The sequence below is a fragment of the Camelina sativa genome, chromosome 9 (genome assembly GCF_030686135.1).
Source record: "Camelina sativa cultivar CO46 ecotype springtype chromosome 9, ASM3068613v1".
In the NCBI taxonomy this organism is placed as follows: Eukaryota; Viridiplantae; Streptophyta; class Magnoliopsida; order Brassicales; family Brassicaceae; genus Camelina; species Camelina sativa.
In genome coordinates this window covers 34,462,660-34,488,208 of record NC_141888.1, presented here as the reverse complement: position 1 = coordinate 34,488,208, position 25,549 = coordinate 34,462,660, and the positions used below count along the sequence as shown (strand labels likewise).

Here is a 25,549-nt window from a genome sequence, read left to right as displayed (position 1 = left end):
CTCCTCATGCCCCTCATCTCAGGTCTGCAACGTGAGGATGCCAGAACCTATAATTGATCATAGACCCGCTATTTAACACCCCATTTGTTTAAAAATATGAAATATTTTAGATAAAACATACATATTAAAAAATAATTATTTTAAAAAAATTAATCAATCATAATCAAGACTGTATAATATAAAAAAACTGCATAGAAATTTTAAAAACATACATTCTATATTACGAAAAAAAAAATACTTCTCGAACGAAATATAAAATATTAATGCATAGGTGGCATAAAAGCAAGCTTCAAGTCTCTAACCCAAAAGTGAAGGGACGGCCTAATTACAAAATATATTACATAAAATTTCAACAACAAAACACAAAAACCATGCTACCAAAGACAACAACAACAACAACAAAAAGTTAGGGTTTTAGACAGCAAAAGTACGGATCAGCAAGCGGTGCCAAGCCTCTGGCCGAGATAAACAAAATGCCATGTTAGAGACATGAGCGTCAAAATATTTAACCAAGACGAGTATGTGTTGAGCTTGCTCAGCCTCTCGCTCAGCTTCTCCAGTTTCCGCCTTAGCTCCTGCTCACTACTCGTCCTCTCTCCTCCTCTTCCTTCCTCTTTTTCCGCCTTCATCCGCTCAAACATTGCCTATCCACAAACAATACATAACTCTTAACATTATTTAACTAGAAGATCCCAAACCAAAACCTTGTCATAGAAATTATAATTCAATGTGACCAAAATAGAAGATTCATTAACCAAAACAATTAGATTATCTTCTTTGCATCTATTAGAATGATCCTTAATTTCCCAAACTCAAAACTAATCTGTCATTTCTATGTATATCGTTCCATGGTATAAGACTAAACCAAAATTAAAGATTAGCCAGGGCGATGTAAACTAACCTTGGTGGCACGTGGCTCAACAAATGACTTGTTAGCCTCAATCATAAAGAAAGAGGACAAGAGGTTAACCCCTTGCCACATCTCCGTGGCGTCGGTGAGCAGTTTCCTCCGGCGGCTAAGCACGTGACCCAACAAACCCACAAGGATTCCCACCGAGGTGGCCTTGAAATAAACAGGATACAGCTTACTCTGCACTACACCAAACTGTTGCCTCCTCAACACCGACGCTAAAACGTAGCTTGACACAAACGTCACCCACACGCAAGTCCCAAACGCCGCAGCTATCGCCGTCAGCCCCATCACGCTCGCTACCTTTGTCGGACTAAGCCACTACACGAAAACACGGCGTTTGGGACTACCGGAATCGTCTCAAATCAGTCGCTAAGTCGGTATGTGCGACAATTGAAGGACTGTTATATTTGGTCGCAAATATTTGGTCGCAAATTTTTTTGGTCGCAAACCAGTCCCTTATTTGCGACGCATTCGAGACAAGGATTGTGGTCGTTAATTAGCGACTACACACAGACCGAAACCTGCCGTCGTAATGAACGACTCTATAGTCACTCACTGGCGCAGTCGTAATTGGCGACTACGGACAGACCGGAATATATCGTCGTAATTAACGACGGTATAGTGACTCGCCTTGGCAGTCGTAATAGACGACTTCTTTCAGACGACATGGTAGTCACAAATTAGCTACGTTTGGAAGACTGACTTAATACCACAGTAAACTTTAAAAATCTGAAATTTGGTCCTAAAGTAGTTGCTGTTTCGTCACAAGGTAGTCGCAAAGGAGTCAGAATTGTTTGTGACGGACTGAAGACTAATTTTGTTTAGTCCCAAAATCGTGACATATAAACAACGAATTTGGTACTTTGTTTGTGTTTATTTAAATTATAAATGGTCGCAAATCAGTGAAAATATACCTAGTAATTTGGGACAGTATACAATAAATTTTGAAAAAAAAACCTGAATTTAAATTAAAATCCTGATTTGAATGATCTTAACAAAAAACATACAAATCATTCTAGATCATATATTAGTCATAGTTTTAGTAGGCTAAGGATCTAGAAACACTACTACACAATCCAAAAAATAGTTATAGAGGCTTAAGAGAGATAGAATTAGTTTGTTAAGCATGAGAGGATGATACTGACAAAGGTGAAGTGGTTGGTGAAGTGGTTGGTGCAGTCGCAGGTGAAGTGGTTGGTGCAGTCGCAGTCGATGGTGAACTAGTTCCTGAAGTGGTTGTTGCAGGTTGGTTGACATTGGTCGCAGTGGCTGGAGTGATGTTGGTTGCTGCTGCTGCTGTGGTTAATGGCGCATTGGCTGGTGGTTGAGTAGACAAGAATTCTGCAAACCCCGGATCACTAGTCTTCAAGTAGGATACGAGCATCTCCAAGGTTGCAATGCGGTTTTGAGCGTCACGATGCTCCTGATCACGTCTAGCATCTTCTCTGGCACGTCGAGCATTTTCTTCATCTTGCTCAGCGAGCTTACGACGAGCAACCTGGAGTTGTTCTTGAATCTCTAACAGCGAATCTGGACTAGAGCTTGGATAAGTAGCCTTTCTTTTCCCTTTGGTGATTATCTCCGAGAGACTTCCAAGTCCAAAGGGGGTTCCCTTGGCATTCGTTACAGTACACTAAGACAAAAGAAGAGATGATCATTGACAAAACAAACATAACAAACAGAAATATCACACAAACCCAGATAGAAATATAATATCAACCCAGATAATCAACATCAAGTATTCTCAAGCATCAATCAAAAGTATATCAATATCAAGGATTCTTAAGCATCAATCAAAATCAGATACTTAGCTTAGCAAAATAAGACAATTATCATAGGCACAACAAATACAATTGTACTGGAAATTACCTTTAAGAAAATGTCATCTTTTTCTTGAATGGGGAGGACGGTTGCATGAGGAGAATCTGGCGAGGAGTGGTCTGTAACATCAGACTCCATTTGAGACATTACCTCCTCTATGTTCTTCTCATATGTCTCCACAACTTGTTTGGCCTTCTGATCAACAAAACTTCCATCTGCCTTTGTATGTGTTGCGACAAACACCTCTCCAAGCGAGACAAGACGTCCCAACTTTTCTTCCTACAATGGATAGAAAGAATGTTAATTGTGGATACTAAACTATTTAAATGAAATAATTAGAGTTAGTTTAGAGCATTTACCAACTCTTGTTGAATTCGCAAGTAAGATTTCTGGCCGGATAGATGTTTGTGGATTCCAAGACCGTCACGATCAGAATTACGGGCTTGGGATGCATTAGAGCTCTTCTCCTTAGCTTCGGGTGTGTCCCAATGCTCCCACATTTGTAACCAAAGTGTAGGATTGATCCAAATCGGTGGCTCATCATATGTCTTTGCTTGACTTACAATTCCTTTCATTCTGTTTTTCGCTATCTTCACAAATCCTTCTCGCACAAGCTCCGTAATCGCAACATCCCAATTGTATTTCCGCTACACAGTAAAAAAATGTAAAAGTAAGTGTCAAGTAAGTAAACAAAAGACAAACTCATTAACTTAGTTTAGTAAAAAAAGAAACTGTTTCTAAAAAGAAACTCATTACCGCAAAGGATCTAAAATATCTCTCCCGTATGTGTAATGGCGTAACCTTCCAGCTGAAGTATGGACCATCGAACTTTCTCCTTAAAATCCCAGAAATAACACGAGATAGCTTTCCTTTGTCTCGTCCAAACCTGTTACATAAATATGAGAGTGTTAAGTTATAAAATATAAGCGAATGGATCACAACACAATAATCAAATTGGACATGTAACTAAACTTCACAACACAATACAACACAACACAACAAACTTTGAAAACAATTTAGAAACTTTGAAAACAACTAAGAAAAGTTACAAAACTTTGAAAACAATAAGAAACTGAACCAAACAATAATCTACTTATTTTATCTAAACTACACAACACACAAAGCGTTTTTCAAATGGGAGCAATGCGATAATCAAATTATAAAATAAAAGAAAAAAATATTTTACCAAATGATAAAATGATAATCAAATGATAAATATTTTACTTATTTATCGTAAGAAATAATCAAATGATAAAATAAAAGAAAAAAATATTTTACCATATGCTTTGAGTGTCGGGGATGGGATGCGGACTCAATATCGGGAGATGTTGTCGACCAGGAAGTGCAAGCAACTCATCCATTTGCTGTTGGAAGTCTTGATTCTGAGCCGGTGGTGGATGCTCTTGACCGTCCTGATTCGGAGGCGGCGGCGGTTGGAATCCTAGATTCGGAGGAGCTGGCGGTTGATACACCGGATTCTGAGGATTCGGTGGCAGAAACCCCAGATCCTGAAGCGGCGGTGGATAAGCCGGATGGTGAAGCGGTGGTTGATATCCACCGTTGTGAAGCGGCTGTTGGTATCCCGGATTCTGAGGAGCCACCTGTTGATACACCGGAACATGAGCATGCGGTGGTGGTGGCTGCTGCATCTGGGAGTGGAGCTGTTGTTGAAAGCCTGGTTGTTGTGGCTGAGGAGAAGCTTCTCGAGGATACTGGGGAAATGAAGCTTGCGTATACCGAGATGGAAGCGACGGTTGAGATTGTTGGGAGTGTGAAGAATTTTCGTTGTGAGAGGAAGGGTTAGAGGAGTGAGACGACGAAGCGACATCTCTACTTCGTCTCGCAACGCCGCCAGATCCACGACCACCACCGCCAGATCTAGCACCACGACCACCACCAGATTTAGAACCACGACCACCACCGGATTTCATAGGAACAGAAGTCGGAGAAGAAGTCGGAGAAGAAGTCAGAGAAGAAGTCGGAATTTCAGAAGAAAACGAGAAGACAGAGAGAAAAGAAAAAAGAGGGTTTCGGGAAATTATGAGGGTTTCGTTATTTCCTAAGAGAACTAAGAGTGTTCAATTGATGATGGGGGGAATAATTAATCTGGGGGGAATAATTACCGCTAAAATTTTTCACTAAAATTTGGGGAAATTTAAATCCGTAAGAAAGTAGTAGTAATTTAAGACTACTTTGTGACTGTCGTAAACATTAAACAAAAATTACACTTAGTGACAAAACAGTCGCAAAACATGAGTTCAGCCACAATATAGTCTCAATTTGTGACGACTTTGTGACAAAACAATATTAGTCTAATTTTGTGTTAAGATTTTTTAACCAAAAACATATTAGACATGACCCTTTGATCATGTATACTCTCCTTTTAAGAGTTTAGTTTTGATAAAATATCAAACATAACAATTTTTATATGTTTTTGTAAATATATACAACCATCACTACTCTAACTTAATTAAAACACATGTAACCCTAATACATGTGTTGGAGGATATAAACATAATTGTCTAATTTGGTGTTTTATTTATGTGATTATAGAAATTTAGTTAAAATTAGATGTCACATATAAGTAAAAATGTATAAGTTGACATTATTTGTACTCAAATTTGTAAAATTCTAAAATTAATGTGAGATACTCGCTAAACCGTTGTACTTCAAGACTCTATTGCGACTGAAATAAACAGATGCACAATCACTTTAGTGACAAAACAGTCGCAAAACATGAGTTCAGTCACAATATAGTCTCAATTTGTGACGACTTTGTGACAAAACAATATTAGTCTAATTTTGTGTTAAGATTTTTTAACCAAAAACATATTAGACATGACCCTTTGATCATGTATACTCTCCTTTTAAGAGTTTAGTTTTGATAAAATATCAAACATAACAATTTTTATATGTTTTTGTAAATATATACAACCATCACTACTCTAACTTAATTAAAACACATGTAACCCTAATACATGTGTTGGAGGATATAAACATAATTGTCTAATTTGGTGTTTTATTTATGTGATTATAGAAATTTAGTTAAAATTAGATGTCACATATAAGTAAAAATGTATAAGTTGACATTATTTGTACTCAAATTTGTAAAATTCTAAAATTAATGTGAGATACTCGCTAAACCGTTGTACTTTAAGACTCTATTGCGACTGAAATAAACAGATGCACAATCACTTTAGTGACAAAACAGTCGCAAAACATGAGTTCAGTCACAATATAGTCTCAATTTGTGACGACTTTGTGACAAAACAGTATAGTCTCAATTTGTGACGACTTTAGTGACAAAACAGTCGCAAAACGTGAGTCGCACTATAGTCTCAATTTGTGACGTTTTTCTGACTATAAAATATTGATAAAATTAGAGAGAAAATATCATCGAAATTTCAATAAATTTATAATAACACTAGTGTTTGCGATTTCAATAAAATTACAAATAAACAAATAATAAACATGAAAATTATTAGATAGTTCTGGATATTCATATCGAATTTGCGCCTCCAACAATCTGTATTTTATCAACAAAAAGTAAATATTGTAAAGTTTACCTAAGAACATATGGTTATAAATATACTTGGTAAATCAAAAATACCTCTCATGTTGCTGGAAATAATCACAATTGCGCAGAACATATGCGTGTGCACATTTATAATCTTTTTCAGTTAACCAAAATTCACTACTTTTTCCGCCTGGACGACCAACTTGAGTGAATATATCTGGTACTGGTATAGGATATACAGGTACTTCACCTTCTTCATGCCGAATTAACCTGTTAAAGTTTATTTTGTAAAACTTTTTCACAATTTTAGAAGTTGATAGAAAAATTCAATAATCATATTTGAAGTTTTACCTTCTTCTCCTTGCTGTAGAAATGTGTGAAGCGAAATAGTGTTCTGAGAAATAAGATATCTCATCATTCAAGTAGGATTGAACTATTGAGCCAGCTGGATATCTTTTGTTCTTCGCTTTCCCTTTTAAACGTTTAAAAAACCTTTCGAAAGGATACATCCACCTATATTGCACAGGACCACCAAGTTGTGCTTCATAAGGTAGGTGAATAGGGAGGTGCTCCATTACATCAAAGAATGAAGGAGGGAAGATTTTCTCCAAATTACACAAGATCATGACAATATTATCCTTCAGAATTTCGAGGCGGGATTGCTCCAATGTTCTACTACATAGGTCGCGGAAAAATGCTCCAATCCCTACAAAGTTATAACATGTTATGTTGTTACATATAAATATAATATCAACAACTAAACCAAATTAAATGTTTAATTTATATACCTGAAATCGCCAGGTGGACATTACGCGGTAAAAGCTCTGCAAATATGAACGGAAGCAATCGTTCCATAAACACATGGCAGTCATGACTCTTCATTCCCGAAAACTTTCCATTTTTCATGTCAGCACAACTAGCTAAATCTGCGACATATCCGTCTGGGAATCTAACATCTTCTTTTACCCATTTTAATAAAGCCTCTTTCGCTTTGGTTTTCAATCTCCAAATAGGGAATGGGGCTCTCCCTTGAGCATCTAGATGTAAATCTTGCCGGGAACAAAATCTTGCAATATCCAATCTTGATTGCACGTTGTCTTTCGATCTATCTTTTACATTCATAGTGGTGTACATCAAGTTATCAAAGACATTTTTCTCGACGTGCATCAAATCCAGGTTGTGCCTTAAATTCAGATCGACCCAGTACGGTAACTGCCATAATATGCTTTCTTTATGCCAATTATGCCATCTTCCGTAGCCTTTAACTTTCTTTTCGTGACCATTCCCACCGCAAATAGATGTTTTAGGTGCTTTGGCTTTCCTTATACGCTCATAGATAGCTTGACTACTCAGAGATGCTGGTGGCTCGTCATTCAATGAATCTTTTCCCTTCAGAAAGTCCTTTTTATTCTTCCGCATCGGATGACTTGTAGGAAGAAATCTCCTATGACAGTCAAACCAACATGTTTTCCTCCCAGCTGGTAATTGAAAAGCACCAGTGTCATCCATACAAATTGGACATGCTAATCTTCCATGCGTCGTCCATCCCGACAACATACCGTACGCTGGAAAATCGCTTATTGTCCACATAAGAACAACTTTCATGTTGAAATTTTGATTTAGTGAGATATCATAAGCCTCAACCCCATTATACCATAACTCCTTTAACTCATCGATTAATGGTTGGAGGAAAACATCAAGGCTGGCTCGTGGGTGGTTTGGTCCGGAGTTCAGAATCGTAAGAAATAAATACTCGCTGTTCATGCACATATCTGGAGGTAGGTTGTATGGAGTTAAGATCACAGGCCACAAAGAATGATTTTTGGAGACCCCAAATGGATTAAAACCATCTGTACATAACCCAAGGTAAACGTTTCGTGGCTCTTGCGCAAATGTGGGATGTAAATGTTGGAAATTCTTCCATTCAGGCGCATCAGATGGATGACACATTACTCCATCTTCTGAATCATGCTCAGCATGCCATCTCATTGATGATGCGGTCTTCTCTGATTGGTACATCCTCTTCAATCTATCTGCAATAGGTAGATACCACATACGACTGAAGGGTATTCTAGTTCTACCCCCACTACTTTTGTACCTTGGCTTCCCACAGAACTTGCAATGCTCCAAATTCCCATCTTCTTTCCAAAATATCATACAATTCTCTATACATACATCAATTGTATGGTATGGCAATCCTATCTTTCGAACTAAAGTCTTTGTCTCGTAGTATGAACCAGTAGCTTGATTACCCTCTGGTAAAACCTCCGTAAACAATTCAGCCCAATCGTCCATGCATGCCTCAGACAAATTATTATCAACCTTGATGTTCATGAACCTAGACGCCAATGATAGTTGCGAATGACCTTCATGACATCCATCATAAAGTGGAGTATTTGCAGCATCTAACATGTCGTAGAACCGTTTCGCCTCTTCAGTGGGTTCTTCATGGATATGATCATATCCATGATCATATCCACTTTCATACTCATGATACTCATTAAAAGGCGTGGTACCATGAAATGCATCATTCACCATCTCAGCATATACATTTCCCTCAAATCCAATTGGCTGACTACCAGGTTGACTACCATGCTGACTACAAGTACTAGTATAATTTGTATTAGGATAATGACTACTAGTTCCTACCCCTAACACGTCATAATCTTCACCATGTTCAGACCATACATAATAATTTGGCATAAATCCTTTACTATGCAAATGATTAGATATTGTCGTACCATGCAAAATAACATCGTTCTGACATTTTACGCAAGGACAGTAAAACGTACCTCCACTGTTTTGTGCCATAGGCTGGTTGTTTGCGAAATTCATGAACTGCTCAACTCCCGCCAAAAATTCTTTAGAGATATTATTTGTTCTTCCATCGATCCGATTATACATCCACTCTCGAGATGAATTCCACATAGCTTTTTTTTTTCTTTTCTTCTAAAACAACAAATCTTCTTTCTCTCTTTTTTTTTTTCTTCTCTTCTAAAAAAAAAAAAAATCTTTTTTTCACTAATTTTTTTTTATTCCGTCTCTCTAGTTAGAAATGAATGAGATTGATATGAATGGAATGGTGAGAATGATGTGTTATATATAGTATAAATTTTGCGACTACTTTGCGACTCTAGGCAAAACAGTCGCAAATAAGGACTCCTTTGTCACTAAAAACCACATAATTGAGACAAATTAAAGCTCCAAACAGCTCAGTACAAACGCAAACTGAAACATTTATCACGTTTTTTGCCGACATCAATAAGTGACTGCTTTGCGATTCTTTTGCAACAAAGAAAGAGTGTGTCGCAAATAACGACGCATTTGTCACTGTTTTACCACGTAATTGAGACTCATAAAAGGGTCACAAAAGTTCAGTACAAACTCACACTACCACATTTAGCACGTTTTTTACCGACATAGTCACCGACTGATTTGTGACTATAAAATTCAAAAGCAAAACAATAGTGGCAAAAACGTCGTGATTTGAAGACAGTTTTGCGACTAACTTTACTGACTTAATCTTCAGTTTATGGTTTGTCATAAATTGCGATTATTTTGCGACGAGCTATTTTTTCACGATAAAATGTCCCAAAGTAGTCGCAGAATAGCAACGAGCTAGCGACTACAATTAGTAGTCGTAAATTTGCGACGCTTTTACGTCAATTGTATTCGTCATCGTTAGTCCGTCGCAAAAGTGTCACACAGTAGTCACAAAAGTTTGCGACTATAAATTCAGTCACAACAAGTAGTCCCAAACGCCGTGTTTTCGTGTAGTGAGCGCCCCCACAGCAGCTGACCCGAACTCACGCACCCCATTTTTAACTCTCTCCCACGCATTCTGGGACTTGTGAGCCACCGTTTCCTTCAACTCGTGTGCCTTCCCCCTCACTCTATCTTTAGCCCTCTCCTTCGATTCATGGGCTTTTTGGGCCACCGTCTCCTTCACGTCATATGCTTTATCCCTCACCTTATCTTTAGCATCATGGGCTTTATGAGCCACACTCTCTCTCACATCATGGGCTTTTTCTGTTACCTTCTCCTTAGCATATCGGGCTTTACCAGCCACCGTGTCTTCCACGTCACGTGCCGCATGTGTAACCGTCTCCTTCACATCGTGAGCCTTACGACCCGCGGCGCCTTCGACATCCGAAACAGTCTCGCCGACAGTATCAGCGGTTCTATCTTTAGCCCGACCCACCACACTCGCGATCTTCTGCCTGCACTTACCGAACGCGTCGCATATGAGTTCCCCAGCCGTCGCGTGATGATCAGGCGCCTCCTCTGTTTCTTCCTTGGTCTCAACCAACGGCTGTGAGATCCCTTGGCCGACGTGTGGAAGATGCGACGCCGTTTCTTTCACTCTCTCTTTCGCATTTTTAAACAAAGAACCTCCCTTCCCTTCTTCGTTATCTCCTTCTCCTTCATCTGCCGATGGTGGCGAGATCGAGACTCTGGTGTTTGTTTTACCATCACGATCGTACTCAACCACCACAACTCGGTGGCCGTCTTTGACTATGACGTCTCCCTCAGACGCCGCCCCGTGGTTGGTGGTCATGGCTGGGCTCGGAGACCATACCTCCGCCGCTAGTAAAGTACTCAAGACAAGACTCAAAGCTAGTAGATTCATCATTCCTTACTTTTATTGGTTGTTCCTTCCTCTCTCTCGAAATCTTAAACTAACCACTAAGCCGTACTAAAACACTTTGGGAGGGATGTGGAACCGTAAAATAACCCTTTTTGTTTTTCTTCTCCTTTTAGCTTCTGAATGACACCTGTCTCCACGTACATTTGTACGTGTCCGCTCTACGAGAAAAGTAATCTTCTTAAATACTCGACGATGGTTTTGCACGGTAACCAACACGGTCGTATAGCTTAGTTTAGAAGAAACTACAAAATGGGCCTCTAGTTTTGATACATTAAGGCCCCAGACAATTTTCTAAGGATTATTTTAATTTCTGAAATTTCTCTTTGTTTTGGATGCAATTTATACAGACGTTACTATAAAATTTTAGTAATTCTTACAAAAGTATCCAATTTTGTTGGTACGCAGCATAAACTGAAATCATATATGCATCCAGATACAAGAACAAACACAACCAAAATCAGAGAACACAAAATAAGAGAAAAAAAACTAGATACTGGTCCTTTTACAACTACTAATCTGCCAGAGAGAGATTTATTGACGCGACAGAACTCTAATTGCAACACTAATAAACAAAACAAAAAGGGTGAGAGAACTTACGAACACTCCACACACAAGTGCCTTATCAATGAAACCCCAATTTGCTACGTTGCTTCTCGGTACAACGACCTCTTGAATCTCCTTCCCTTCTTTCTTTGACTTTACCTTCTGATCATTATCCTGTTTTGAGATATTTTCAGAGATGTTACATGCCTCTCCTGATCTCTCTTCTCCACAGCAGCTCTCAGCAGAGCAAGCGCAAGTCTCACAAGTGCTAACATTCGACGAACAAGGCGGCTTTGCTTTCTCTTTGGCTTCTGTTTCTCTGTTTGCAGAGCTAAATGTCTCAATCACTTCCCCAAACACTGACCATCTCCCCACAGATGTTATCCTCGCCATAGCTGAACTCCCAAGCATACTTTCTGGTCCAGTAACTAAGACCTGTATATATCCCTTCGTATGTCCAACCTACAAATTCAAATAAGAAATGCAAACACTATCAATGATAAAAAACAATATGAGACAAAGTTTGGAGAAACATAACATTGTATGTGGTTTCAGGATGAGCTTACCAAATGAATTCCGTCAGCCGCTACTTCTGTTATCCATATCCTCTCTTCTCTGCCCTCCATCCCGGTGTAAGGTGCAAAAGCCTCAAAGACAGAAGTCAATTCACGGCTTCGTTGCTTCACTATTTTACTTAGTACCTTCTTCATCTTTGCCGCTGGGGTCCCTATATCATAAATGACACATCCAAAATAATGTTAAGACCTATGAAACACTCCCAAATTCCAAATGACATACATAGCTAAATCCTTGAGCTTACCCGGTCTGGGGTAAAACTGAGAAATATGAACTTGAGGAAACTTGTAATCCTTGATAAGTTCAACTGTTTGAGAAAAATCTTCATCGGTTTCACCTGAAATTGGAAAAATGACGAAGTATCTTCAACACACCCAAATTATATGAACAATTAATGTGCTTAAGTCATCGAGCATCTAACTATCCACATCCAAATATTGCATGTCGATGTGATGCTTTTATGTCTCAAAATTAAATGGAGAGGAATATGTAAATATAAGAAAGTAAAAGAACAAATACAGAGTTTAAGGTTTGTCCAACACTAACCAGGAAAGCCGCATATTATATCAGTAGCAATTTGCATTCCTGGCACAAGTTCTGTTAAGGTGTCTACCACAGTCCTGAACTCACTTGCTGTATATTCCCTGTTCATGGCCTGCAACAGAACGTTCAGGTAAGACTAGAACACAATTTTGGCAGTCCTACACAATTCTGGACTCACCGTCAACACAGAATCACTGCCCGATTGTACAGGGACATGTAGAAAGGTGTAGACACATGGGTGACGCAAAACAGCAGCTATTTCTTTCAAATGCTCAAGAATATAGGGAGGATTAGTCATCCCAATCCTTAGCATTGTGCTTTGATCAGAAGGAAGCTCTTTAACAATAGCATTAAGCAGAACAGGAAGATTAACTCCTATATCACGACCTGCAACATTTTAGGGACATTAGCTACTAATAAAAAGGAAATACAAAAATACAAAAGTTAAGTTGGAAAATAAAGGTTTCAAAAGCAACCATATGCTCCAGTGTCCTCGCTGCTCAACCAAATCTCCTTGACTCCTTCAGATATAACAGTTCTCACCCGCTCCACCTGCAATTCAGGAATCTCAGTAGGCAGACAAACAGAAAAGGGGAAAACGCTGGATATAAATCAAAACTTTTTTTCGGTGAAGCTGAATCTGCTTACAAGACTATCCACTGTATAGCTTCCTAAGTGACCACGGGCGTGCTTGGTCTTGCAGTAAGTACAGGCACCCAAACAACCAACATTAATCGGGAGAATTTCAATAAAATTGTTCCTCCGTACCTGCAGTGGCAAAATCACTTATTAATAATCCCCACTAATAGAACCCAGATAACCTCGAACAAGAAATTGTGTGATAAAATACCCAGCAAAAATATAGGTTCCAAAAAATTGTACTGAAACCAAGTTTTTGGCTTCGACTTAATTCAGTAATTAATAATAATCAGCAATTGAAACGTATGCTCACCTTTGGGAGATCAAGCGCAGGCAAAGTCTTTCGAGTAAGAAGCCGCACTTCATGACCCTTCAGTGTTTCTTCAACAATCTCAACAACACGATCAATCTGTTGGACTCCAACTACACTTACACCTTCCAGTTCTTTAAGATCACGACTGCCTTGAGGAACACATCCGGCTATCACAAGAGGCTTTTTCCCACTTCTACCCCTCGTTATAAGAGTAGACATTGCAGACTGACTAGGGGACTTCACAGTACAGCTGCATCAATCGCAGCATATAAGATAACATTGTAAACACAAAGTAAAGCTATATTGTCATAAACTATAAAGTTACAATATTAAACCATGACCAAGTGAACTACATTTTCTAACATTTCACACACTACTCATGAATATCTCAACAGCACAACAACATAGTCATCGAGGCTAAAGCTTACGTGTTAATGAGCCACAGATCAGCATCCTCAGGGACTTCTGTCAACGCATAGCCAAATGCAGTAAGCTGACCAGCCATATACTCACTATCACTCTGAACAACAACCAAAACACGATACCAATTAGCTTATTAGCCTATTCCAGCTAGAAGATTTCACCTCAATCACTAAAAGTAACAAACATGGGAAGTGTATTCTGATGAAGCAATTAGAAATCTATCAACACACCAAAATCAGAATCAAAACACTGAAGATTTGTAAACTGACTTGCCTGATTATGAGAACATCCAAACGTCTTGATGTATATCGTCTGCGAAAAAAGTTCATCGAGACGAAATGTAAGCGTGACAGATGTATAAACCGAGAAAATGTAACCGATAGAGAGAGAGAGAGATGGAGAAATTGACCTGAGTTCCTGGAATCGTCAAAGATGGTGGAGCAAGCGAGTCACGATTCGAAGCAGTAGTAATCTGATCCTGTTTCGAGATACTACGTTTGCTTTTATTCGTCTTCGGATTTATCCCGACAGCATTCAACGGTAATCGGAATCCCGGTGGTGCACCACCGACTCCTCCGGCCAACAAATCCTCGATATCCTCCATCCTATCTCCTCTCGGCGGCGTGTTTACGAAGTGATGACAATGGAGTGTGGGGGTTTTTCGCAGCTAAGCTGGGAGAGAGGCACAGTGAGACTTAATGGGCCTGTGTTGGGCTGAGTTTTTACAAAGACCAGATAGATCTATAGCTAACTAAAGCCCAACTATTATTACTCATATCACTTTACTAATTAATTTATTCAACTAAAACTTTAATCTCATTAGTGTATTTCTCCAAAAAATAGCAAGCAAATAAATGATTTGAAATATTGTCAAAAAACAATTATGTGGATTCAATTTTTTAGTTGTTCAAGGAAACCATTCATTTTTTTTGTAAAGTAATTCTAAGGTGTATCCAAATATTAAAAATTTCTCATGGTAAAAATTTTATTGGTCAACACAGCTTGTAAAATTGTTTTGGAAATAAATTTTCTTCACTAATTAGGCCTTAAAAATAAGTATGGTGATGATGAGATTTTTATTGGTTATTTATAAAATACTAAAAATTAATATATTATATTTAGAAAAACGTTTATAAAATCTATTTGCATGCTAACACACATGTTTGACCATTACTATTTATATTTTTCCAGTTATAATTAACACTTAATAAAATCTCTAAAATTATGAGTTTACTTTAACTGGACATTTTTCTACTTTCTTTTTCTTCAATTTGAGATTATATTACCAAAAGAGGATGAGAAAAACCTCCAAAATATGTATTTTGACAATTTTGTTTTAATTATTATTATTATTATTAAAAATACACAAAGTTACACATTGTGTCTCTTTTCTTTTACATATATATATATATATATATATATATATATGAATACTCAGAAATAATATAAATACATCAAACTGTAAATGTATTATACCTTTCATTTTCACAAAACCTGATATTGAATCTCAGATTACATTGAAGTAAACAAAAAAATTTGTGATATGTCTACTCCCTCAAACATTTGCCCCAAAAAACAAAAGACTAATTCCTCAAACCATTCCACCCAGGTTGAACCAAAACATATGGATGTGGTAAGTCCTTTTCATTACAAAATGTAGAAAAGTTTCTGTTAGATTTCTTTTTCTATCTTTTAAAATATAATATATGTTGATTTATGGAGAATTGATGTTGTTTTCCATGGGATGATCCAAAGTTTTGTATTATGATTTCATTTGTATGATAATTTATAGATCTGTCATTATATAGGATGATGAATCTTAAGACCATATCTGATCATTAGCTTAATATGTAAGCATGTATAGATCACTATTCCCCTGCAAAATTTTGAATAAGATGTTTTTATTGTTTACGAGCGAAATTTTGAATAAAAGATGTTATTGTTTACGAGGGAAATTTTGAATTTGAAATTTTATTGTTTGCGCGCGGAAACAATCGATTACTTGGTCTTCTTGTCTAAGGTAGAGTATTTAATTAAATATTTTAATGATTAAGTTGGAGAATATATATATAGATTTCGCTTAAATTTTTCGTATCATTAACGAAATCATTGTTTAATTCTCAAAACATAGAAGATATTAGAAATTGAGGTGAAACAAAAACTTTGAAAAGACTTTGATACATGCTAATGGTTTATTCATTGTTCGGAAAAAAAAAACAGGTTGTTTTTCTTCCAGCACTCTCAAATCAGGAGATACCACAACATGCATATGGTTCGGTCAGTATTTAAGTATTGCATTTTTCTTTTATTTTTCATTAATTTAGATTATAGTTGAAAGAACATATTTTTGTAAAAAAAATGGATGCTTATGTTATATGTGCAGGGAAAGACTCATCGACGTGGTGGTCGTGGTGGTCTAATTCAAATTGAAGAAGAGAGTGAAGGAAAGATCTCTGGCGCAGTCTCAACTACGGTGGTGCCTCAACATGCATCTGGTTCGGTCAGTATCTAAGTATTGCATATTTCTTGTTCATTAATTTGATTATGGTTCAAAGAACTTATTTTTTTTGTAAAACATTGATGCTTATGTTATGTGTGCAGGGAACGTCTCGTGGTGGTCGTGGTGGTCGTGGCGGTCGTGGTGGTCGTGGTAGTCGTGGTAGTCGTGGTGGCCGTGGTGGTCGTGGTGGTCGTGGTGGTCTAATTCAAACTGAAAAAAAGACTGAAGAGAAGATTGAAGAGAAGAGTGAAGAGAAGATTGAAGAGAAGAGTGAAGAAGAGGCTAAAGAGAAGAGTGAAGAAGAGATCTTTGGTGGATTAGAAGATCTCAACTTTGATATGCCAACTCCATCCTTTTTTGATGATCTTGATTACTGGTTCGTATAAATCTTTACTCTTTAACCTTTTATATATATTCCAAATTATTATACTCAATTTCTTAGTTTTGTGATTAGTGATCAGCTACATATTTTTTATCTTTCAGATTTCGAAAACGAGTGGAAGCAGCGTCAACAACAATGTCGCGGAGTAAACATGTTTTTACAAAACAATGTTTTTAATCTTATTTTATCATTAACAATGTTGGATTATGTTTTATGTTAAATTTGGAGTAATTTTAAATATTTTGGAACTATATGTTATTATTTATGTTGGATTATATTCCTTATAAGAGAGGCCAAACAAAGGAACATACAAAAAAAAATATTAAAATACATCAACCGACATGACATCGGAATGTGAATCGGATAATCGGATATCCAAAAAGACCATACCGTCGGGTACAAGATATAAAAAGGTCCATCATATCTCACAATTTCCCAAAAAGGAAAAGATAAAAAAAAAAAAGTTCAAATGTTTGGTTGGTGAAGAACAAGAAGAAGAAGAAAGGATGATACGAAATATCCGGTTCAGAGCTCCGACGAATCATCCTGGTTCCACCATTCAAAAAGATAGCCGCCGGTTAATACGGTTTCCGACGAGATGCTCGTCATCAGATCTTAGCCATTACACGATTCTTGGTTTGACCCCTCTCGCTTCTCATACCGAAGTCAAACGTGCCTTCAAACGTCTCGCTCTTAAGGTTAGATTACACATGTCGCATTGTCTTTGTTTGTTTGTCGAGTCAAATCAAGAAAAGAAGAATTATAACTAATATATATAGACAAAATGAGTTATTGCAGTATCATCCAGATGTGCATAAAGGACAGGACAAGGATTTTAAAGAGATCAAATCCGCTTACGAGGTCTTTTTGTTTTGTCTTTTTTCTTGATTTAATCTTTTCTTATTAGGCATGGTAATAATGAAATTTTTTAACATCTTAATTATGATTCAATGTAGTCATCACTTTTTTTTTTTTCAGTGTTTGATGCAAAAATTTGAGAAACAAGAAGAAGAAGAGGAGGAGATTACAGAGATGGGTGAAATCGACGAATGGGAGGAATGGATGGGGTTCGAAGGAGGGATTCCATCAGGTTCTTACTAGATTTATAATGGTCATTTGTTACAATGGATAGAAGTAGAATCAGAGGAGAGTACAGTTTTTGGGAGCAAGACAACAATTGCATCTCGGTGGAAGCTTTTCGTCCCCGGAGGAAGAACAAGTCATGTACTCTACTTGTAAGCAATAGAGAGGACAAGCGATCACTGTCTTTGTTTCAGGGATTACTCCTCCTAGAATCGCTCCTAATGGAATTTTTTTTTAAGATAAACAATTGAAACAATGAATATGATCAAATTTTCTGAATGTTTAATTCTTAACAGTATCTTTATCTTGTATGGTTTTCTAGAGTAGCAGAAACTGTACCTACTATTATGAGAGACATCACCCAAATCTTGTGTGTAGCCATGCTTTCTTGGGGAATCTCTGCAACTCCTGGCTTTATAGATTGTACAAGATACTTAAAACCCAAAGTTTTATCATTTTTCTCCAATCGTTGACTTTTGACAAGGTTGAACAATTCAAAGTCTTGTTTACTTTGACCAAGCCACTAAAGAGGTTCACTACAATTTGAAAATGGGACGACAAGAGGACCATCTAGGCTGGCTTTATCTCATGAGTCATCACAAAAACAATAAGGTCTAATTAAAGATGTGGGAGGAAAAAAAGATAGAACACAAATTAGATTACCAATCAAAATTTTACATTACTAGTTATACTATTGTCGTTATTATATTTCCTTCTAGTGGAACTCATACAAACAAATAAAAAGCTTTACTTACACATAACACCTGCCTAGTACTCTAGTAGTCTTGTACTACCTTGTTCTCGTATCTTATAAATTATATAACAAGGCTTGTTGGATACTACTACTAGCAAGTCTCGTGTCCTTCTGAATCAAACCGAGGAGGCATGACCCTCTTTCGTACCATCATTTCAGCTGTAACTTGCTTCCTTTTTCGTCCACCTCTTGGTCTTGATGTGAAATCTTCATCCGTTTCAACAAAATCACCCTGAAACCACGATTCGGTTTTTTTTTGTGAGATACTAGTCTTTGAAGTATGCAACAAAAACTAGTTAGAATGCAGGTTGAGGATGAACTTACGCAGGTATATATGTGGCACCCTGAATTCTCGTGGTTGTTTCTGACATGTTTGTAAGCAAATCTCATGCCACAACCTGGAAAGCCACATATAAAAGGACGGATATCTTCGTGCACTGCTTTCTTGTGTTTCTGAAGATTAGAAGCCTGCAATATCATGATAATGTAATTAGGGATCTGGAAAACAATACTAGTTTAGGGGATTAAGCTATAAGTAGATCAGATTGCTTCTTTACCTTTGAGAATGTCGAAGAGCAACCGTCCACTTCACACTTGAATTCTCCTGGTGAGGAATCTTCTTCATGAGTCCGTAGATGTCTTTTGATGTTCTTTTTCAAATGTTTAGAACCACATATCTCACAGTTGATGTGCTGATGGCAGGATCTTATGTGTGCTTTAAGGCATTCCTCATTTGTAAAGTACTTCATACACCCAGGCTCAGAACAAAACGCCTCCACAGAGTCCAATTTCACTGCATAAGTAAATCCAAACCGTAAGAGATTAAAATTCTGGAAAGATTTAACAAAATATTACAAATACAAGTGAAAACGCTTAGCACTGCTTTCAGTAATAAAAAAAAAAATACACTTCAGAAGAATGACCCTCAGACTATAGGTGTCAGGATGATACAAGCAATGTTTATATGCCCAGGATCCTAAACTGAAGGGCAAATAGAAGTAGGAAGGTGAACTTACCATGAGAATCCTGATGCTTTTGCAGCTGTGAAGGATACTTAAAGGCTTTACCACAACCAATTTCTTTGCAGACATGCGGCTTCTGACCAGTTGAAGATTCAGAGGGTTGAGAATCACCATTACAAGTACTGTCCTTATTACCACTATCGCCATTAGCAATATTTTCCTTATCACCACCACCGCTACCAGATTTGTCCTTACCACTATCGACATTACCAGTATTGTCCTTATCATTGTCATCATTACTATGATATTTCTTAACATGCCTACCAACATTGCCCTGTACTGAGAATTCACTCTTGCAATTCTCCTTTGGACACTTAAAGAGCTTCCCTTTATGGGTAAGAAGATGTCTATTGAGATGATCCTTTCTCCTGTAGGTAGCAGCACAATCATCCACATAGCAAGCAAATGGTCTCTACATGTCGATAAAGTGAAAAAACCATCAGAAACATAGCTCAGCAATGAAACAAAATCCAAAGCATAGAGAGAAATCAAAAACAAGCTAAAGAGCATCAGACCTCAAACTTTTTGCGTGATCGAGGCTTCCATGCTGGAGCTTCTCAGGAGGTCTCCCAACCTGATACTAGTCCAAAACATGTAGCCTCGCATTTTGGAGTTCTCTCTTTTGGGATCCAATGCCTCACGCAATAATATAAGTAAAGCCTTTTGTATTAAACAAAAAAGCCATTTATTTCCTGCAAACGCATAAACTTTTAGCTCACAAAAAGAACAAAACTCAATACTGATCAAAACCCACGAGTATCTCAAAGCATCTCCATCTGTAGTCGAGTTGCACTAGGATTCAATACGTCTGGGGCTTAAACGACTACAACAGTAGCTGATACAGGGACGAGAATGCAAAAATCTACCTCGAGCAAATGGCTCTGCATATGCTGCTTTAAATGAGCAGGCTTCTTAAACTCAGCACCACACTCCTGGCAAGTATGTTTACTTGAAGTCTCTTCCTCAACCTCACAAGCCATATCATCTCTTTCCTCTTCAAGTTCCATCTAAACAAAACAAATCAAACAGCTCCCGATTCAACAAAAAACATCACCAATTCTACAAACTCCTTAACTCGAAAACGAACCACAAAGCAACATATGAGAGATACTGCAATCGAATTAGAGAGAGAGATCTCAAACCTGATGATGAGATTTGATGTGTGAATTGATGAGATACTTTTTAGATCTGCTGATTCCGCAGTACTGGCATAGATAATTCCTTATATCCTTCTTCGCCGATGCTTTCACATCAACGTTAGCTTCTTCCACCATCTCTCTCTCTCTCAGATCGTCTCTACACAAGAACTAGGGTTTATCTCCAAAAGACGCCGCACTTAAGTGTACAAGCTGAACCAAACAAGATAACCTTCCAACAATGGCCGTGTTTATATATCGCCTTTTTCCCCGGAACGAGAGATCTAACCTAATGGGCTTTTAATTATAATGGGCCTTTTCAAGTTTTTAACAAAGGATTGGCCCAAATAAAAGACCGAAGGTGGGTTTTTAAAAAGAAGAAAAAATGATTATTTTACTTGATCTGTGAGGTGGGTTTTCAGCACGTGTCACGTGTGCTACACAATTTAGGACAATGACAAAAAACACCTCATAGACACATCATTACACCATTTTTTTGTTTTTTAACGTATTTGCTCCATAAATAATTTTTATAACGTATTAGTCCCATAACCATATCTTCTAATTAAATTACTTAACCACACTAATGATTTTTAATCAATAAAATTAAAAACCCTAAAACCGCAACTTTCTCACTTCTTCTTCTTCTTCTTCTTCCTCCTCTGTCTTTGCGCCCAAACCAAAACCCCACACAAAAGCCCTCTTCTCTTTTTGTTATCTTCTCTCTTCTGAAACTAGGGTTTTCTAATTTCTCTGAGTGATGTGAAATGCTCGGTTAAGGAGGAAAACGATGCAGAAGATTCTGTGCAAAAGTACTACTTGTTCAACCCCTGTTCTCTCTACTCCGGTGAACTCTTTCGCCGCCGGTTTTATCTCACTAGGGTTTAAGACCCCCGTCAAAAATCTCACTCCTTGTTCCACTCCTAAACCTTTATCCACTTGTTTCTTCTCTACTTCCGCTATGCCGACGAAGACGGCTTCTATTTCTTCAGGCGGTGTTGGTTTCTCTGCTTATCTACAGAGGAGTGTTCGTAGACCAGCAGCGCCGGCGTCGGTACGGTTCTCAACAGCTGGTTACAGGGCTTGCCGGTGTTCAATCGACGGTGATATCCGTAGTACGAACCGGGCTTGGGTCGGTCGAACCGGGACGTGGCGTGCGTTTTTTTGCTCGGAGTCTAACGGTGGCGTAAGCACGGCTAATGCTACTGCTGACGCAGTGGTTGAGAGCGAGGGAGAGTCTGACGGAGAAGATGAAGATGAGAAAGATGAAAAGCCTGTGAGGATGAGCCGTCGAAGTCGGAGTACTAGTGGAAGTGGTGAGTTTATAGGTAACCCAGATTTGCTGAAGATTCCTGGAGTGGGTTTAAGGAATCAGAGGAAGCTTGTTGATAATGGGATTGGAGATGTTGCAGAGCTCAAGAAGCTCTATAAAGATAAGGTATTTGTTTGACAACTTCAATTTTTTAACTTGTGGGTTTTGAGATAGTAATTGGAAGTTTCATTCTTTGATTGATTTGTAATCTCAGTTCTGGAAAGCGAGTCAGAAGATGGTTGATTATCTTAGGAGCTCTGTTGGGATTATACATAGGAACCATGCGGAGAGTATAACAACGTTTATCAAAGAGAGTGTGGATGATGAGCTAAAGGATTCTGGTCCTGAACCTAATCTAAATGCAAAGAAACGTTTGACGTTTTGTGTTGAAGGGAACATTAGTGTCGGTAAATCAACTTTTCTTCAGAGAATAGCCAATGAGACGGTGGAGTTACAAGACCTCGTTGAGATTGTTCCTGAGCCAGTTGCTAAGTGGCAAGATGTTGGACCTGACCATTTCAATATCTTGGATGCTTTCTACTCTGAGCCTCAGAGGTATGCTTATACTTTTCAGAACTATGTGTTCGTCACTAGGCTGATGCAGGAGAAAGAGTCTGCTTCTGGGGTTAAACCTCTCAGATTGATGGAAAGGAGTGTCTTCAGTGACAGAATGGTAACTTTGAAAGCAAATGGTTTATAAAATTGATACTTTTGGAATGTGTGATTGCAAACTTAATATGTTGTGGAACTTGACATTCTTCAGGTGTTTGTGCGTGCGGTTCATGAAGCTAAGTGGATGAACGAGATGGAGATCAGCATCTATGATTCGTGGTTTGATCCGGTTGTCTCTTGTTTACCTGGACTTGTTCCTGATGGGTTTATATACTTGAGGGCGAGTCCAGACACTTGCCACAAGCGGATGATGCTCAGGAAACGAACTGAAGAAGGTGGAGTCTCGTTGAAGTACCTCCAAGATTTGCACGAGAAGCATGAGAGCTGGCTGCTTCCGTTTGAGAGCGGAAACCATGGTGTGTTGTCTGTTAGTAAACCGTCTTTACACATGGACAACTCTCTGCATCCTGATATAAAAGACCGCGTCTTTTACTTGGAAGGGAATCATATGCATTCTAGTATCCAGAAGGTAATAAAGCTATCTCATTTTTGTATGCTTGTGCTAAGGAGTCTAGAGATGGATTTTGCTTAGACTGGTTTATTTGGTTTCAACAGGTCCCTGCTCTGGTTTTGGACTGTGAACCCAATATTGACTTCAGCCTAGATATAGAGGCAAAGGCTCAGTAAGTTCTTCTTACACTACTGTAATGTCACCATAACTTAATTGAAAAATCCTAAATCTTCTAACAGACGTTTTTTTTTATTAATATTATTAAAAGGTATGCACGCCAGGTTGCTGAGTTCTTTGAATTTGTGAAGAAGAAGCAAGAAACATCAACCGAGAAGAGCAACAACAGTCAGTCGCCAATACTGCTGCCTCCTCATCACAATGGAGGTCTCTGGATGGGACCTGAAGGCAATCATGTCCCGGGACTCCCTCCTCTAGATCTTAAGGGGATGTCACTCTTCACCAGACCGTCCACGTGACTGTCCTTTCACTGACTCTGTTTTTTTTGCTCGCTCTAAGGAGCATGTCAGGTTCTCGAATGTCAATAGGTTTGATCGGCTTTTACATCTTTTAGGAAGAAACGTTATCTGCAGCTTTTGCCCACTTAGATGTAGAAAACGAAACATGGTCGTGTTGCTAGTTTTAACCCTTTTGTAGAAAAAGTTTGACGTCTGGATAATTTGCTAGGTATCTTGATGGTCATCTGCAATTTCAGTTTTCAGTTTGGTTGCACTTGCACATGTACTCTGTATCCAATTCGATGGTAGTGTGTTTATTATTGTCAATGCAATGTGCAATGCTAATGTAAAATATACAAGAAGAAAACAGTCTAAGAAAAGCGTTTAGTCATAAGAACGCGGCGTTTTCTGCCGATCCATGTAGAGGTCCACAAGGGATCAGTAGCGACCACGTCATAACCAGCGTTTGAGTACAGATTTCTAGCAGCTGCATCGTCTTCGTAAGCTCTTAGAGCAAGTAGCTTGAAGCCCCACAAATAACACAGAACATCACATGCCTTTAACAATGTACTTCCCATCCTCTTTCTCCTTTGAGCTTTTGAGACGGCTAATCCCGAAACGTAAAGATATTCTTCAACACCAGGGAAATGGCAAAGTACTGAACTTTCAGTCTGAGCTGTGACGTCAACGACTCCGACAACACTAGTGCTCGACGATGTTTCAGCTTCACTCGTTTGCTCCGCCACAAGACATGCATATCTGCCGCATTTTCTTACAACTTTACTAACGTTTTGAAACTATACAAGTATTGTAGCAATGAGGTTTGTCATTTTTTTTTTACCTGTCAGGTGGTGAATTCTTTAGTTTGTAAAGAAGTGCTGAGAGTACCTCTGCCTGCAAAATATAAAAATTAGCAAAATCTTCATTGCATATATAAAACTTAAATATTGAAGCTTTAGCACAGATTTAGAGAATTATGCTAAACAAAACCTGAAAAAACAGAAAGAAGAAATCATTAAAAAGAGCAAGAGGGATGTGGAAAGCATCAGCTTGAACAAGAGACACTCTCCTAATCTCATCCTCGTCGTCTCTATTCAATCTCCTCACGTCCCACCCGTGCTGACTCACCAGATACTTTAACTCTGTCTCCGCCGCATGATTCTGAGTCAAACTCGTTAACGACTCGGTCGATGCGCACCGTACTTTCACAGGAAAACGTCTCCAAGTCAGCTTCTCTTGATCTTTTCCTTGACCGGACCTTCCCTGATAAGTAAACTCTCGCCTAACGGCGGAGTAGAGACTCTGTTGCAAGTAAGCCATGTTTATTTTTCTAGCATTTTTGTTTCAAAAAGAAAAAGAATCTTTATTGGTTTCACTTTCGTGCGTTTTAATATGTACTGTAGAAGATAAGATACGCCTTCTTGGTTGCTTCCATCGTCTGTTCTTTTGTGGTTTAGAATCATCATCTCTAGCTGAGGACCATTCGAGAGATGAAATATTTCAGATTCTTTTTTACGCCACGTGGAGATCTTATAACGTTACTCGTAAGAGCTTGTCTAAAATTTTTAATTTTGACTTCTTAACGATTCCTTTATAATTTAAGGAAATAAATTATTAAAATGCAAAATACTCCTTCACAAAGATTGAAGTTTAGGATTTTACACACATATTAAGATAGAGAGAATATATGATTTATTTTTCTAATACTTTTTCACTTTCCCACCTTCTCACTTTTACACTTCATACCCTCTACAACATCAGTAATCATTAAAACAAAAATTTATTAAAAATATTCAAAACATCAATCTTGTTGGGACAAAGAAAATTCTCTAAAACTTCAATCTTT

General features: G+C 38.1%; 11 protein-coding genes and 1 non-coding gene across 13 annotated transcripts; 3 read left to right on the top strand and 9 right to left on the bottom strand.

Annotated features, from left to right (window-relative positions):
* Positions 1 to 238: 238 nt before the first annotated feature.
* On the bottom strand, positions 239 to 11,045 carry LOC147939144 (uncharacterized). The gene is made up of 3 exons (XM_087464583.1): positions 10,034 to 11,045; positions 902 to 1,231; positions 239 to 644 (listed from the first exon to the last, which is right to left on the bottom strand). The coding sequence occupies exons 1-2, from the start codon at positions 10,882 to 10,884 to the stop codon at positions 1,210 to 1,212; spliced, it is 873 nt and encodes a 290-aa protein (XP_087320709.1). The 5' UTR covers positions 10,885 to 11,045; the 3' UTR covers positions 239 to 644; positions 902 to 1,209.
* LOC104712790 (uncharacterized) lies at positions 435 to 1,201 on the bottom strand. Its single transcript, XM_010429762.3, has 2 exons — positions 902 to 1,201; positions 435 to 644 (listed from the first exon to the last, which is right to left on the bottom strand). Exons 1-2 carry the CDS (start codon positions 1,199 to 1,201, stop codon positions 435 to 437), a joined length of 510 nt encoding a protein of 169 aa, XP_010428064.2.
* On the bottom strand, positions 1,856 to 3,374 carry LOC147939147 (uncharacterized). The gene is made up of 3 exons (XM_087464582.1): positions 3,094 to 3,374; positions 2,783 to 3,013; positions 1,856 to 2,546 (listed from the first exon to the last, which is right to left on the bottom strand). Exons 1-3 carry the CDS (start codon positions 3,307 to 3,309, stop codon positions 2,034 to 2,036), a joined length of 960 nt encoding a protein of 319 aa, XP_087320708.1. The 5' UTR covers positions 3,310 to 3,374; the 3' UTR covers positions 1,856 to 2,033.
* LOC147939146 (uncharacterized) lies at positions 3,440 to 5,394 on the bottom strand. Its single transcript, XM_087464071.1, has 2 exons — positions 4,013 to 5,394; positions 3,440 to 3,620 (listed from the first exon to the last, which is right to left on the bottom strand). Exons 1-2 carry the CDS (start codon positions 4,663 to 4,665, stop codon positions 3,440 to 3,442), a joined length of 834 nt encoding a protein of 277 aa, XP_087320197.1. The 5' UTR covers positions 4,666 to 5,394.
* Positions 6,335 to 10,029, bottom strand: LOC147939145 (uncharacterized). The gene is made up of 3 exons (XM_087464070.1): positions 7,040 to 10,029; positions 6,603 to 6,957; positions 6,335 to 6,521 (listed from the first exon to the last, which is right to left on the bottom strand). Exons 1-3 carry the CDS (start codon positions 9,177 to 9,179, stop codon positions 6,335 to 6,337), a joined length of 2,682 nt encoding a protein of 893 aa, XP_087320196.1. The 5' UTR covers positions 9,180 to 10,029.
* Positions 11,046 to 11,288: 243 nt separating the features above from the next.
* On the bottom strand, positions 11,289 to 14,596 carry LOC104712787 (uncharacterized). The gene is made up of 11 exons (XM_010429760.3): positions 14,346 to 14,596; positions 14,210 to 14,248; positions 13,942 to 14,033; positions 13,514 to 13,763; positions 13,210 to 13,329; positions 13,038 to 13,113; positions 12,740 to 12,948; positions 12,565 to 12,673; positions 12,263 to 12,355; positions 12,009 to 12,169; positions 11,289 to 11,904 (listed from the first exon to the last, which is right to left on the bottom strand). Exons 1-11 carry the CDS (start codon positions 14,538 to 14,540, stop codon positions 11,431 to 11,433), a joined length of 1,818 nt encoding a protein of 605 aa, XP_010428062.1. The 5' UTR covers positions 14,541 to 14,596; the 3' UTR covers positions 11,289 to 11,430.
* A 782-nt stretch (positions 14,597 to 15,378) lies between these two features.
* LOC147939143 (uncharacterized) lies at positions 15,379 to 17,102 on the top strand. The gene is made up of 5 exons (XM_087464580.1): positions 15,379 to 15,569; positions 16,157 to 16,213; positions 16,320 to 16,436; positions 16,538 to 16,812; positions 16,920 to 17,102. Coding segments are annotated over exons 1-5 (540 nt in total). The 5' UTR covers positions 15,379 to 15,479; the 3' UTR covers positions 16,921 to 17,102.
* Positions 17,103 to 17,125: 23 nt separating this feature from the next.
* On the top strand, positions 17,126 to 18,199 carry LOC104712785 (uncharacterized). Its single transcript, XM_010429759.3, has 3 exons — positions 17,126 to 17,516; positions 17,617 to 17,679; positions 17,797 to 18,199. Exons 1-3 carry the CDS (start codon positions 17,160 to 17,162, stop codon positions 17,917 to 17,919), a joined length of 543 nt encoding a protein of 180 aa, XP_010428061.2. The 5' UTR covers positions 17,126 to 17,159; the 3' UTR covers positions 17,920 to 18,199.
* LOC104712786 (proteinase inhibitor PSI-1.2) lies at positions 17,882 to 18,396 on the bottom strand. Its single transcript, XR_015565869.1, has 2 exons — positions 18,241 to 18,396; positions 17,882 to 18,119 (listed from the first exon to the last, which is right to left on the bottom strand). It is a non-coding gene; the product is annotated as a proteinase inhibitor PSI-1.2 (transcript).
* Positions 18,397 to 18,541: 145 nt separating this feature from the next.
* Positions 18,542 to 21,153, bottom strand: LOC104712784 (transcription factor IIIA). Its single transcript, XM_010429758.3, has 6 exons — positions 20,820 to 21,153; positions 20,544 to 20,684; positions 19,672 to 20,089; positions 19,213 to 19,448; positions 18,980 to 19,123; positions 18,542 to 18,887 (listed from the first exon to the last, which is right to left on the bottom strand). The coding sequence occupies exons 1-6, from the start codon at positions 20,949 to 20,951 to the stop codon at positions 18,747 to 18,749; spliced, it is 1,212 nt and encodes a 403-aa protein (XP_010428060.1). The 5' UTR covers positions 20,952 to 21,153; the 3' UTR covers positions 18,542 to 18,746.
* A 181-nt stretch (positions 21,154 to 21,334) lies between these two features.
* On the top strand, positions 21,335 to 24,030 carry LOC104712783 (uncharacterized). Its single transcript, XM_010429756.3, has 5 exons — positions 21,335 to 22,251; positions 22,340 to 22,798; positions 22,889 to 23,266; positions 23,353 to 23,420; positions 23,517 to 24,030. The coding sequence occupies exons 1-5, from the start codon at positions 21,604 to 21,606 to the stop codon at positions 23,722 to 23,724; spliced, it is 1,761 nt and encodes a 586-aa protein (XP_010428058.1). The 5' UTR covers positions 21,335 to 21,603; the 3' UTR covers positions 23,725 to 24,030.
* LOC104712782 (GCN5-related N-acetyltransferase 10, chloroplastic) lies at positions 23,993 to 25,184 on the bottom strand. 2 transcript variants are annotated; one of them, XM_010429754.3, is made up of 3 exons: positions 24,694 to 25,184; positions 24,545 to 24,597; positions 23,993 to 24,462 (listed from the first exon to the last, which is right to left on the bottom strand). In XM_010429754.3, the coding sequence occupies exons 1-3, from the start codon at positions 25,021 to 25,023 to the stop codon at positions 24,075 to 24,077; spliced, it is 771 nt and encodes a 256-aa protein (XP_010428056.1). In that variant the 5' UTR covers positions 25,024 to 25,184; the 3' UTR covers positions 23,993 to 24,074. The 2 variants fall into 2 exon arrangements, with proteins under 2 accessions (XP_010428056.1, XP_010428057.1); XM_010429755.3 differs by having other exon boundaries at positions 24,832 to 25,162.
* Positions 25,185 to 25,549: the final 365 nt, after the last annotated feature.